This window comes from Callorhinus ursinus, unplaced genomic scaffold (assembly GCF_003265705.2).
Source record: "Callorhinus ursinus isolate GAN/ISIS: 27379988/994484 unplaced genomic scaffold, GSC_fseal_2.0 scaffold12, whole genome shotgun sequence".
NCBI lineage: Eukaryota > Metazoa > Chordata > Mammalia > Carnivora > Otariidae > Callorhinus > Callorhinus ursinus.
This window is the reverse complement of record NW_027397074.1, coordinates 59,244,780-59,257,511: the sequence shown is the minus strand read 5'-3', so window position 1 is coordinate 59,257,511 and position 12,732 is coordinate 59,244,780. Positions and strand designations below refer to the sequence as shown.

At 39.7% G+C, this 12,732-nt stretch overlaps 1 protein-coding gene across 1 annotated transcript in view; it reads right to left on the bottom strand.

The window, feature by feature from the left end:
- Positions 1-785: 785 nt before the first annotated feature.
- Positions 786-12,732, bottom strand: part of CFTR (CF transmembrane conductance regulator) — a 166,168-nt gene continuing 154,221 nt past the window's right edge. The window contains exons 25-27 of the mRNA XM_073899110.1: positions 4,440-4,612; positions 3,703-3,808; positions 786-2,490 (exon numbers count right to left, since the gene is read on the bottom strand). Of these exons, the coding sequence (XP_073755211.1) occupies positions 2,290-2,490; positions 3,703-3,808; positions 4,440-4,612 (480 nt within the window). The 3' untranslated portion in view covers positions 786-2,289. The remainder of the gene's footprint in view (positions 2,491-3,702; positions 3,809-4,439; positions 4,613-12,732) is intronic.

The following is a 12,732-nucleotide window of genomic DNA, read 5'->3' as shown; positions in this document are numbered from 1 at the left end:
AGCTATCAGATGGGTACCACTATTTGAAAAGGCTTTCAAATAAATAAATGGACCCTTGCAGAATATACATCCTTTTGTTCTATTAGCCTCAACTTTCAAACAAAAATAACCTCAAAAGTGTCTTAAGTCGTGACAATGGGGAACACAAAAAGATATTTGTACACCTCTGTTCATAAAAGCGTTATTCAACATGATCAAAAGGTGGAAGGATCCTAAATTGACAAATGAATAAACACACTGTGGTATATACATACAATGGAATACTCAGCTTTAGAAAGTAAGGAAGCTCTGACATATGCTGCAGGATGATGAACTGTGAAGACATGATAAGCGAAATAAGCCAGTTGCAAAAGAACAAATAACTCTCTGATTCCACTCACACGAGGTACTTAGAGTTGTCACATTCATAGAGACAAAAGGTGGAATGGAGCAAGGCTGCCTGGGACTGGGAGGAGGGAAGAATAGGAAGTTTTTGTCGAATGGCTTCAGAGTTTCAGTTTTGCAAGATGGAAAAAGTTCTGTGGAGGGATGGTGATGATGACTGTACCACAGTGGGAATGTATGTAAGGACACTGAACGGTACAGTCAAAAATGGTAAATTTTAGGTTATGTGTATTTTAAAATTTTTAAAAAGAAATCATTTTCTAAGAGCATCTTAATTCATGTGGGATTCTCAAGAAGCTGGATTTAATGAAATGATTCGTGTTTTGTGTTCCATGATCCTTAGAGACTCAGGTAAGAGATCAATGAGACATGATTAATGAACACATCTGAAGACAGCGAAGTTTCACACAAATATATGGATTTTATTGGCACATGATATTTTTTTACAGTAATAAATAGAATGCAATCTTAACAGTTAGTTTGGAGTTGGGAAGGCATGTGTCCTTGATAGGAGCGGTCAGATTCTGTAGTACCATTTTCTAAGAGGGAGCCTGTGTGCTGGCAGGGAATCATACAGATGTGCAAATCTTTGTGAGCCCCGATGCTTCTCTCTACACCATCAAGGTAATTCATAACCTCTGGTCAGTAGGCCCCCAATTTTTTTTCCTTCAGTTTTAACATATCATAAAAATAGTGCCATAAAAAGCCAATATTTCAAATATAAAATTCTTTTAATACAAATATAATTCATTATACAATCATCTTAAAATACAGCCATTTATATGAGTTTGAAATATTAAAATAAATATTTCCTAGAGAAAATTTTATTTGCATCACCGACTTAAAAAAAAAAAGAAGCGTATAAAACGAATTGATTGACTCTTCCCTGTGTCTCCCATTATCTGTCCCACCCAGTCTACACAGTAGGAAATGCCTAGAGCAAGCCTGAAACTACACAACATTACCCTCTATATACCTACATCTTTGGATTTCATGTACATCTACCATCAGCGCCCACAGCCTATCTGCTTACACACTCTCTTCCCAGAGCTTCTGGGGGCAAGAGGGATTTCCTGTGCCAATTTGCGTTAAAGCATTTTTTCCTAGCCATCCTTCCATTCGAAGGTCTTAGGAGCCTGTTACTTTCTGGAAGCTGGGAAAGTCATGTCCACTTCTGCCTCGAGGGAATTATCCTGTCCCCCACATGGGACTGTAACAGCCCTCTTTCTGGGTAAGGGATATATTCTAACGGTCTGAATTATTTGGATTTCTGGTAAAGCAGTGAGTGGTATTAACACGGATTTCCCCGATCAGGAAGTTCTCTCTCCCGATACCTAGATGTTATGCGGTATATATTTGGATGAGCTGACTTGTGACTCTTGCAGTATTCTAACTGTACTTCGAAACAGAGCAGTCTGAATACGGAAGAGATGACAGAGTTGTGTTTTTAAATATCTTGGGGAGGGTAGAGAAAAAGGGATATAAACTTACATAAACCACTCAAGTTTCCAATTATCTTCACTTGATCATATCTCTAAGTAGTATGATTACAGTTCTCCTCCAATGCCACAAATTAGCAAGTCTCACTAAACAGTAAGTTGGGAAAAATTACGCTGGCCGACATGGATAGTCACCTTTCCAATTGCCACCGAAAGGAAAAAGTTTTCAGGAAGATCTGGCTTGCAAACACAAGTGGTAAATCTTCAAGGATCTGAAGTACCTTTCACGCAATTTGACCACTGCCAGGAAGCCACTTATCCAGATCCCATCTGAGCGTCCTTAATTCCTCTTATCAAAATTTTTCCCTTTAAAAATAAACATTACTCATCCTTGTTTTCTGAAGCAGAAACCGTGTTCTCCTCCATTTCATAAGTGACCATCCCGTGCCAATATTTGCAGTGCTCTCTAAAGCCTTGTTTCTTGCACCTCTTCTTCCGTCTCCTCCTTCAGAGCGGCGATTTTGGACCGAGACTTGTGCTGGCTTGAGTTCCGGTGCGGGAAGACCCTCAGCCGGTCCAAGGGGCTGATGGCCTGCCGCAAGACGCTCTTCTCGCTCAGCAGCTTCTGGATGGAATCGTACTGCCGCACCTTGTTCTCCTCTATGACCTAGGGAAGTGGCCGTTAGTGAGGTCTCGGACAGAAGGCAGGGTGGACCAGAGCCAGGACAGAAAGTGGCAGAGGCTCAGAGGAAGAAAAAAAGCCAAAAAGAAAACAAGGTGTCCACAGGCTAGCACCGTGAACAGTGAGATATCTCATTACACTGGGGAGTCCTCTTGCTTTATGGAGCTTCTCCATTTGTGAAAGGAGCTATAACTTTCTACTGAGCAGCTCCAAGAGTTTTGTTTGTTTGTTTTTTAATTTGTATAGGACTGAGCAATGTGCTTCTTCAGCGAACTTTAAAGGAACTAACATTGCTTGGTAAGCCAGAATGATCTTTGATAGAGCCCCATATACAACCTTAAAAATGAATGTAAATCCACAGCATGATAAAGAGTTGAGCCTCTTCAACAGGGGGCTTGAAGCTTAACAACTCCAAATGGGTCAGGATGTGCCTGAGTTTAATATGCCTCCCTCACATGTTCAAGTGGAGCGAACCCGAGGCCAGCCGATAGAAGGGCTTTCCCCAATCTCCTGAACCTGGCCACAGCAGGGCAAGAGGCTGTGGGCTGGCCCCCTAATTTGTCTCTCGAAGCTTATTGGTAATAACAATCCTTCGGTAAGAAAAGCATTTACCTCCAGAAGCCTCAAAAACCCTTAATAGAAATGACGTGCTACATCACCCTCAGAACTTCCTTGTGACTAAACCCGAGGGAATTTGTAAACATCACTTGAAAGAATCTGTGACACTTTTGAAAGCACAATAAGAAGGTGGATGGGAGAGGCACTTGCCCGAGCTCCAAACGACGACTAGAAAAATGAAGTGAGTCTTTCAAACTATTGCATTAAAACCACACATCGGGTTGCAAGACAATGCAGGCCTGTCCTGGACCCCATCCCAGGGAGACTTAGTGATTAAAAAGCATCGGGACTTAGACTTTATTATGACTTGATCCCCAAATAAAGAATTCAAATGTATAGATGTTTCAATTTATTAATGTAACTTAACAATATGCTGCAATTTTAGATTTACTGGATTCCAACCTCACCTCAGAGCTCAAATTTGTGCAGCTCTTTTGAGTAAAGCTGGACAGCTGTGTGACACTTATTTTAAGGAAGAACTTGTACATTGTTATGTTGTGATTTGCAGGAACTCCCATATAAGATATGGTTAACAAGAAGTAAAGGAGAAATGAGGTCTTAAGCAAATTATAAGCTCACCAAAAATCGCTGACATTCCAACATAGCTTCTATCCTGTGTTCAGAGAGTATTACTGTGCAATCTGCAAATGCTTGTTTTAGGGTTCTTCGAATGATTTGGTATGTTCTAGCAAAGAAAGAAAATACCACATGTAACATAACAGAATGTTAATAATCTGCCTTTACCTTTGATGACATACCTATTGTCCTATCAGTTTAGTTCTTTAAATTACTTACCTTCCTTTAAATACTTTTATTGACATAGTGCTGATACAGAGTCAGCCACAATCGGCTTTTCAACCACGGGGTAGATTCTAAGTTTTCATAAATAAACAGGACAGATATTTTGAAGAAAATTTCACAAGTGAGTACATTTTATTATCACGTGGAATCACGAGTGGTTCTTTTGTGTTATAAAAATTTCTTATCATATAAACGACATAGAAAGGAAAATCATAAGAATCAGATTATGCCTATGTAACTAAATATTTCCTCACGTGTTGACAAGGGGATGAGTTTGTAAGAAATTCCAAAATTACACTCAGAAGAGAACGCAAGGCTCTTATACCAGGAAATAAACACTTGTGCTCATGTCAAATAGTGACTTTTCCACTGGGCAATCATTTCATATCCTGCGGGGGAGGGATGGCCTCCACTTGCAGACATGACCACCTAATGGGAATTTGTGTCAATATGAAGTAAGCATCAAAGATTCTGCTCCCATCATGTTATTAAGTAGCAAGAATTCTGAAACTCACATCGGATCCAAATGAGCACTGGGTTCATCAAGCAGCAAGATCTTTGCCTTACTGAGAACGGATCTGGCCAAGCACATCAACTGCTTGTGGCCGTGGCTTAGGACGTAACCGCCATCCACCAGGACAAAATCGAGCTTCCCAGGAAACTGCTCTATCACAGATCTGAGTCCAACCTGCAGAAAAGAAAGAGGGAAAACACTGTGCTTAGAAAGGAAATTTAGATACCACAAGGTTAAAGACACTTGAGAGGTTGAAAGTTTAGATTTCGTATCAACAACCCACCCACCCCTGCTATTTGGTTTTGATTCACCATATAAGTCGACATATAATCTTGGCAGCTCTAAAGGATAAGCCCATGACTAGTTTCAGCTCTGTACTTCATTCAGGAAATTTCCAGTGAGTGTGTATTCTGTACCAGGTGTTCCACGTAAGGATCGAAGAAATGATAAACGGCACATGGCCCCTGCAAGGCTCCGCTTTTATAAAGACATACACAAATAATTACAATCGAATATGCTAGAAAAGATAATATGTATATAATGCAGTCATCTGCTATATTACACCTTCTTTTATTCCACCCTCCATTCCCTACGCTGTCATAATACAGCATGAAAGGTAACAGAAAATAATCATTCGGAGAGCTTCCTCAATTCATAAAAACTTTTTTTTTAAGAAATTGATGAAACTATGAAGTAAAGGAAAAGTTAAAATAGTGGTGTACAACTAGGAGATTTAAAGGTGCTTAGATCTTGAGGTGGAATATGAGAGTTGTGTTAGGGCCAATGGCTTATTGTTTTAAGCTAGACAGGAAATAATAAGGTGAAAATGTGAACAAGATATAGAAACAAATTCTTTCAAAAGAAGACAAAAATGATTTAAGCCTTGGCTCTTATCACTTATTCAGATAAGTGTGCATTAATACTTCTTTTTTGCCAAATATTCCTGAGTGTTTGAGGGCCAACGAGACACAAGGATGATTGTCCCTACTCTCGGAGAACCTGGGATTTAGCACTGAGAAGGAAGATATAATACTAATTGTAATACAGACAGAATGGGATAATGGCTTCAGGAAAGACTCCTGAGTTCAGGGATGAATTCACAGATGGCCCATATCACCATGTTTGATCAGCAAATACTGTGTGTCCATGAAAGGTATTGCGGTGATACTTCTTTCCTTGACTGGGCTCTCATTAAAGCAATCTCACTTTGTGAGAATTCATTCATTTTGAAGAGTTTCTGAGATGGTAGGGAATGTAAACATATTAATTAGACAAGGAGGATTACTCTGATGTATCCTGGAAGACTCAAGTGTAAAACTACTTTCAGAACCAAGGATCTGAGAATGTGAATAAAGACACTGGGTAGGAGTCAGAGGACCTGTGTTCTTTCTTTCCATCTTCATCTTTTTGCTTTTTCTTGGTTTCAGCCTGTGAACCAGCGACAGTCTCTCCCATCACTTACCTCTGGGTTCTCCTTTAGCTATTATTCCATATCTTCCCCCTTTGTAGAAATCTCAAAAAAAAAAAAAAATAGCGTGCATCTGTTGTCTCTACTGCCTCACAACAGAGAACATTTTTTCCTTCTTTGAACATCTATTCCTTGGCTTATGAGAAGCCAGACTCTATGACCACTTATTATCATGTATGGGCACCTCTCCCTCTTCCTGTCCCTTGAATATTGGTCTTCCTCACCCCTAACTCTCCAAACTCTCCTTCTGAGAACTCGTTCATTCTTAGGGTATCAATGACCACTAATAAGCTAATGATTTTTCAAATCTTTATCTCTAGCTCTGGCCATATTCCAAATATTTCTTAAATTCTTCTGGCTAGCCCCATCGTGGCAGCTATCATTATCCCTTAAGCTTCACACTGTAAATCCCAAGTGGTCGATCTGTCAGTTGACCACACAAACACCCCAGGGATCCTTCTAAAATACATATTTGACCATCTCATCTCTCTGTTTAAAATCTCTTCCTGACAGAATAAAAACCGAGCTCTCTCACGTGACATAAAAGGCATCCAGAATCGAGTCCCCTCCACCCTAGCTTCCAGCAGCACCAAACAGCTTATAGTTCCCTACACACCGTGACATACCCTTCTGAATACCCCGATCATCCTCTAGGGCAGCCAGGCACATAGCCATGGAAGGATTTGTGTAAGTTTCCCGTTAGACTGCTTCCTGAAGGTAAAAACATATGCTCTTTAGCTCTATGTCCCTTGTGCCAATAATGGGCGCACTGTCAGCCTTGAGAGTCATTCATTTGTTCAACAAGTATGTACTGAGCCCCTAGAATGCTGGCCCAAAAAAAAAACCCAAACATGGTTTTGATGAATGCAAAAATGAATCCAAACTTAAGAATTACAACTAATAAGTGAACAAGTGCAGATTTTGTTCTGCCAATAAAGAGTGCCATCTAAGACAGGACACGTCCCGTCTGTGAGCTTCCTTGTTCTCATCTTTAAGACTCTTTAAAATCCCTTAAAAATAGAAGTATAAAATTAGAAGTTCCTTAACACTGATAAGGATTTTTTTAATTTAATTTTATTATGTTATGTTAATCACCATACATTACATCATTAGTTTTTGATGTAGTGTTTCATGATTCATTGTTTGTGTATAACACCCAGTGCTCCATTCAATACATGCCCTCCTTTTTTTTTTTAATTTTAAGTCAAATTAACTATCAGGAAAAGTACAGATTAGATGGATGTTAACAAGGCTTATCACAGTGATCGTTTCACATTGTATACAATTATCAAATCATTATTTTGTACACTTGAAACTAATACAGTGTTATATGTCAATTATACTTCAATTAAAAAGTACTGGTTAAAGATTGGAGTTCTGGAGTCCAACAGAAGTGGCTTCACATCTGCACTGCTCCACTCATTTGCTGATGGTATCAGGTGTGTCACTCTAAGTCCCGTTTATCTCACTTGAAAAAAATGGGGAAAATAATAGTATGGACTTCAAAGGACTGTACCACAGATTAAGTGAGATAATTTCTGGAAAGAGGTTGCCACACAGTGCGGCACATGGTAAGTACCTAATCCATCCTAACTACTAGTACAACTTGGGAAATCCCAAGGGCAGGGGCCTGGTCCTGAAACACTACCTGGTATGACAAGATCTGTAAGATTTTTGCCTTCAGAAGTTGCCTTGGGAGGTACATTAGCAGGAAGTACTGCAACATTATTAATTTATATCATACCTCTAACAACAAGGTTGAGATATTGGTGAAAATGTGGTGGCATGTACAGCATTCTCCCTTGAGATCCACACCAATCATATCATCATTTCCCAAGCCCTCTTACTATATTATATTTGGTGTGTGTGTGTTTTCCCAAATGAAACTATTTCTTAAGTAAATAATTAAGTACTTAAATACTTATCACTGTCAATATTTGGAGAACAAAATTATAAAAAATAAATGACAGTGAGACAGACCAATCCAGGGTCTATTTGGCAACATTCCCAACTCACTGTTTTACTCACTATCAGGTATAGTCAAAAAAAATTTTTTTTAATCACATTTACTAGAGAAAGGTAACATGAGTTAGTAAAACTTTAAGCTTTGAAGTAAGTGAACATTTGACAAATTTATCAATTACCTATTTTCCACCGGATATTGTGGTAGGTTTTGGAGAGAAAATAGGAAGCAAGACAGACTAATAATTGTTTTTGAAAAGATACAAAATTATTACCATAACTCTAGGTGTAACCAACTTTATGTGCTGGTAAGAATGGCTTAAATTAGCCTAAAGATTATTTGAATGTAAATGACTGCTCAGTCATGCATTCTTTAATAGGCTCCTAATGAGGGTTTATTAAATTCTAGGTACTATGGCAGACCTGGGCATTCAAAGATGAATCACAGTAGGCCCTGCCTTGAAGAAATTCATGGTCCGGGTGGGGAGAAAAATAATAAGTGAGAAATTACTGTTCAAAGTGCTGTGAGAAAAAAAAATTGAAAATGTAATTGCCAATTTAGTAATTTAGTAGAATTCTTTGTATGTTAATATATACACATTAATATATCCATATATATTCCTGATATAATGTTAATGACATATATCACAAATTATTTTTCAGTAGATTTAAAGTAAATATAAATTTTAGCTTATCTCTGTCCAAGCGAAGGTAAATTAAAATTCACTAGAATCCAAACATTCCTAATTAGTTTTATTCCAACTTGGCCTGAAAAATAAATAAAAGCATCCACAGTTTGTGGATATAAAAAACTTTACAAGAAACTAATTTGCCAGCTTAATGCAGTTGAGCTGATAAATCCTGTATTTATAAGGAAAAAAATCTGTTTTGTGACATATCAAACTAAAAAAAGGTACTACGGTCTGTAAGGGACCAGACATTTTCTTCAAAATGTTGACTCTGCTATTCCCACACTCTGGAATGTTATTATGGAGCAAGAGTTTGCTCTTGTGACAAGAAAACATGGGGGGAAAAAAAAACAGAAGTGAATTATGGTTGGATGGAATAGTCCATTAGCCAGCAGTTATAAAAATAGACACTCTCAACTACTCTAAGCCCTCTTTTTGTTGCTCTGCAGGTTTTCCAGGGCAGATTTTCAGCTTAAGAGGCCATTGTGTCTCTTATTTAGCTTGCTCTTTAAAACAACTTACCTGACTATCAATGTGTTAGGAAGAGAACTATGTTATAAGTTACCGAAAAAGCCAACAACTGCCAAAAAAGCCTTCATTCTAAAACCAAGAGATGCGCTGCTTAGACCACAGACAACAAAGACAGCTCCCTGCAATAAGAGCCAGTGAACCCGAAGTCCAAGGAGGGAGCTGCTCGAGCATCCGCAAGCCCCTGAGACGTCTCAAGGCTCAGCGTGCTCATTGCTAATGGCAGCACCTGCTGTGTGCCAATCGTGGGGTTATCTTCATGCTATAGAGCACGTGAATCACTTGTTTATTCATTTCAACAAAGGAATCAAATCATTCATTAAAAAAAAAAAGAATTAAGCCATTTATGTATTCGTTCAACCAACCAATATTTACTGACCACCATCCACATCCCAACACTACTGTAAGCACTGGAAATACTGCAGCGAATGGGACAGTATCCCTGCCCTCAAGGAACTTACAATCCAATGGGGAACATGAACAAGTTAAGAGGTGAGTCTATCCCGTGTGAAGAAGGCCACGGAAGGGCTGAGGGTACAGGGCACAGCAAGGAGGGGCTCCTCCTCAGGACTGGAGCATCAGGGCAAGTTGCCAGAAGAGATATATAAAAAGAAACCTGACTGATGAGGAGGAGCAGGGAGTGAAGGGCTGGCAGGGTTTCCCAGGTACAGAGAACAGCATGAGAAAAAGCCTCCGGGGGTCAGAGAGCACATGGTGCTGTAGAGGAACTGGATCATGGTAAGCAGGGGGAGGCTGGAGCATGAGTTTAGAGAGGCAAGCAAAGATCAAACCATGAAGGACCTTGGAAGCCACCGTAAGCAGGGTGGACTTCGTTTAAAGGATGACAAAGAACCCTAGGAAGGGAAGAAACAAGTGATCAGACAGGGTTAAGAAAGATCACCAGAGCTACAAAGAGCAGACTGAATTGGAGGAAGCCAATGAGAGGGAAACCAGCTAGGAGCCTATTTAAGACGTCCACATGAGAGTTGGTAGTGGTGTCAGATGGGGATGGAAACATTCTAGATATTTGCAGGAGATGGCATTAACAGGACCTGATAGGCGGAGAGAGGTGAAGAAATCGGGAGTCAAGAGTAAGTCCCAGGTCTTGGCTTTGGGCACCTAGAAGGTGCTGATTACATTTGCTGGAATTAGGTACACAGGACAGCTGTGTGCATTGGGGAAGAGAAAGTGACTGTGGAAACAAGGTGCTCATCCATGCTGAGATATCAGGTAGGGAGCTGACAGGCAGATTTGGGAGTCACAGCATCGTATTAGTTAGAGCCAAGAGGTGGCATGAAATTTCCCAGGAAGAAGAAGTAAAATAGGACTTATTATAAGGGCAAACACCAACATTTAAGAGATGGCTAGGTGAAGATCAGATGGAAATAGGATCAGAATAGCTAACAGTCACTTAATACCTATTATTTGCCAGGCACTGTGCTTGCCCATTATATGTGTAAGTCTGAAAAGTTAAAACAACCCTACCAATTTATTGAGCCACAATGTTAGGGGTCTATTTTTTTTTTCCTCTTGGGATTCAGTCTCTTGAAATTCTCTTTGGTCTACACAGCTGATAAAGTCAGTGCTCCTGGGGAGAAGCTATCTGGCTCTGAGTCATTTGGGGATGGGAAAATTAGACCATCTCGGTCCAAGGTCTCAAACAGAAACCCTCTTCCCCTCCTTTGGACTTGCTTTAAATTCATCCACAGAATGATGAGGCTCAGCATGCCAAGATGAAGGTGTGGCCTAGGGCACAAAGGGAAAGGAAGCTATGGATGTTAGCTTTGTTTCTGAGTCTTAGAAGTAGGAACTAGGCACAATCCTCATGGCTTCACAAAATCTAGTCCAGATCAGCAAGAATAAGGTTTCACACTGGTGTATGGGGCCAAATGCAAGGGACGAATAAAGTGTTTCTTGGCCTGGTGTTGTCATCATGTGTACTTCCGATTTTCATTTGATGGAAAGCGGAATTAAGAAGGAGGCGCTATATAAGATTCAGGTGTTTGGCTAACCTGTTCACTTCCCTGTATTGACACAAGTCATACCAAGGTCACTGCGAGGACTAGATGAGATGCCATGTATCCTGGTTTGCCCCAGACAGTACTGGTTTATGCCTTTTGTCCCAGTATCCTGTGCAGTTTAGAAACTGACACACCCCAAAGTGTTCCTGTTTGGATAAATTATACGAACAACCACGTGAACAAAAGCCCAGGACTTGTAACTTTTAAACCAATGATTTTCTGCTTCTCTGCTCTTCTGAACTGTTGCTTATTTGTATGCTATCTTTGGGCCTCCTCAACGCAAAGTTTTCATTACTACTCAAAACACATGGCATGAATGTAAGGACAGCATCATTTTGGTTTATGAATAGCAAAGTATCTTTTAAAATCAGCAAAAAAGAGCTAAATATGAGTTGATCAAATGAAAATCTAGACAGGTAAAATGTATGCATTATGTCGATATTTAACATTTTAACCATGTCTTCTAAAATTTAAGATTATTTTTATGATCCTGATTCCTGTAAATTTTATTGTGACTTGGCAATAGTTGCAGACTTTATAAAGTCTAATGTCTCCTTCCCCAGTTTCTGTCCCACCACATTGTGTTCCTACAGCTCATTCTCTGCAGTCACATCAAAGATCTTCAAATGCACCACTTGCAATTTAGTTAATGTTTTCTTTAAAACCCCTGTTTGTTGGGTAATAAGGAAACTTTGATAATAAAAATAGTTAATCTCAGTGTATTTTATGAGGGGCATATTAAGGTTGGGCACTCAATGGGTAAGTGTTTAACACTTACAAGCCCGTCAAAGCTCCTGGCAAGATCCAGTCCGAAGGGAGGCACAAAAGGGAAGAATATTTGGAATAAACAAAACTGGGCTACAAAAAAAGACCAAAACTATGGGAAATAAGTGAAATAAAGTTGTTCTCTAAGAAGACCTTTGAATCTCAGTGTTCTTAGGTCCCGTAATTATAGTCTGCCATCAACCAGGGCTTTGGATGTAAGTCTAAAATTTAATGAAATAGAACAGTTTATGTTCCTTTTTTCTTTCTTATAATGCCTCTATGTCCAAGAACTAATGGTTTACAGCCAGGGTATTCTGTTAAGGAAACCAAGAATTTTGTTCCCCGCACTCTAAGTTCTTCCATATGATGCCTCCAACTATAACCATCTATTGGGTAAATACAGGGTATTACTTAGGAATTTTGATTCCATTTTAATCCATATATTTCTAATATGGCCCTACCGACCTTGATCAAGGAATGGTGCACACCACAACTAGGTCATGTGACTTTTTGCCTAGAAAGGCTCAGAGCCACATCCCCTGAAAGCAAGTGACTCCTGGTGACTTCCAGAGAAGACTGCGGCCATTTGCAGGTGTGCTAGAAGGATCGTCATTTCTAAACTCATGCTTCCTAGGGGCGCCTGGGTGACTCTGTCATTAAGCATCTGTCTTCAGCTCAGGTCATGATCCCAGGGTCCTGGGATCGAGTCCCGCATCGGGCTCCCTGCTCCGCAGGAAGCCTGCTTCTCCCTCTCCCACTCCCCCTGCTTGTGTTCCCTCTCTCGCTGTGTCTCTCTCTGTCAGATAAATAAAATCTTTAAAAAAATAAAATAAAATAAACAAATAAACTCATGCTTCCTAG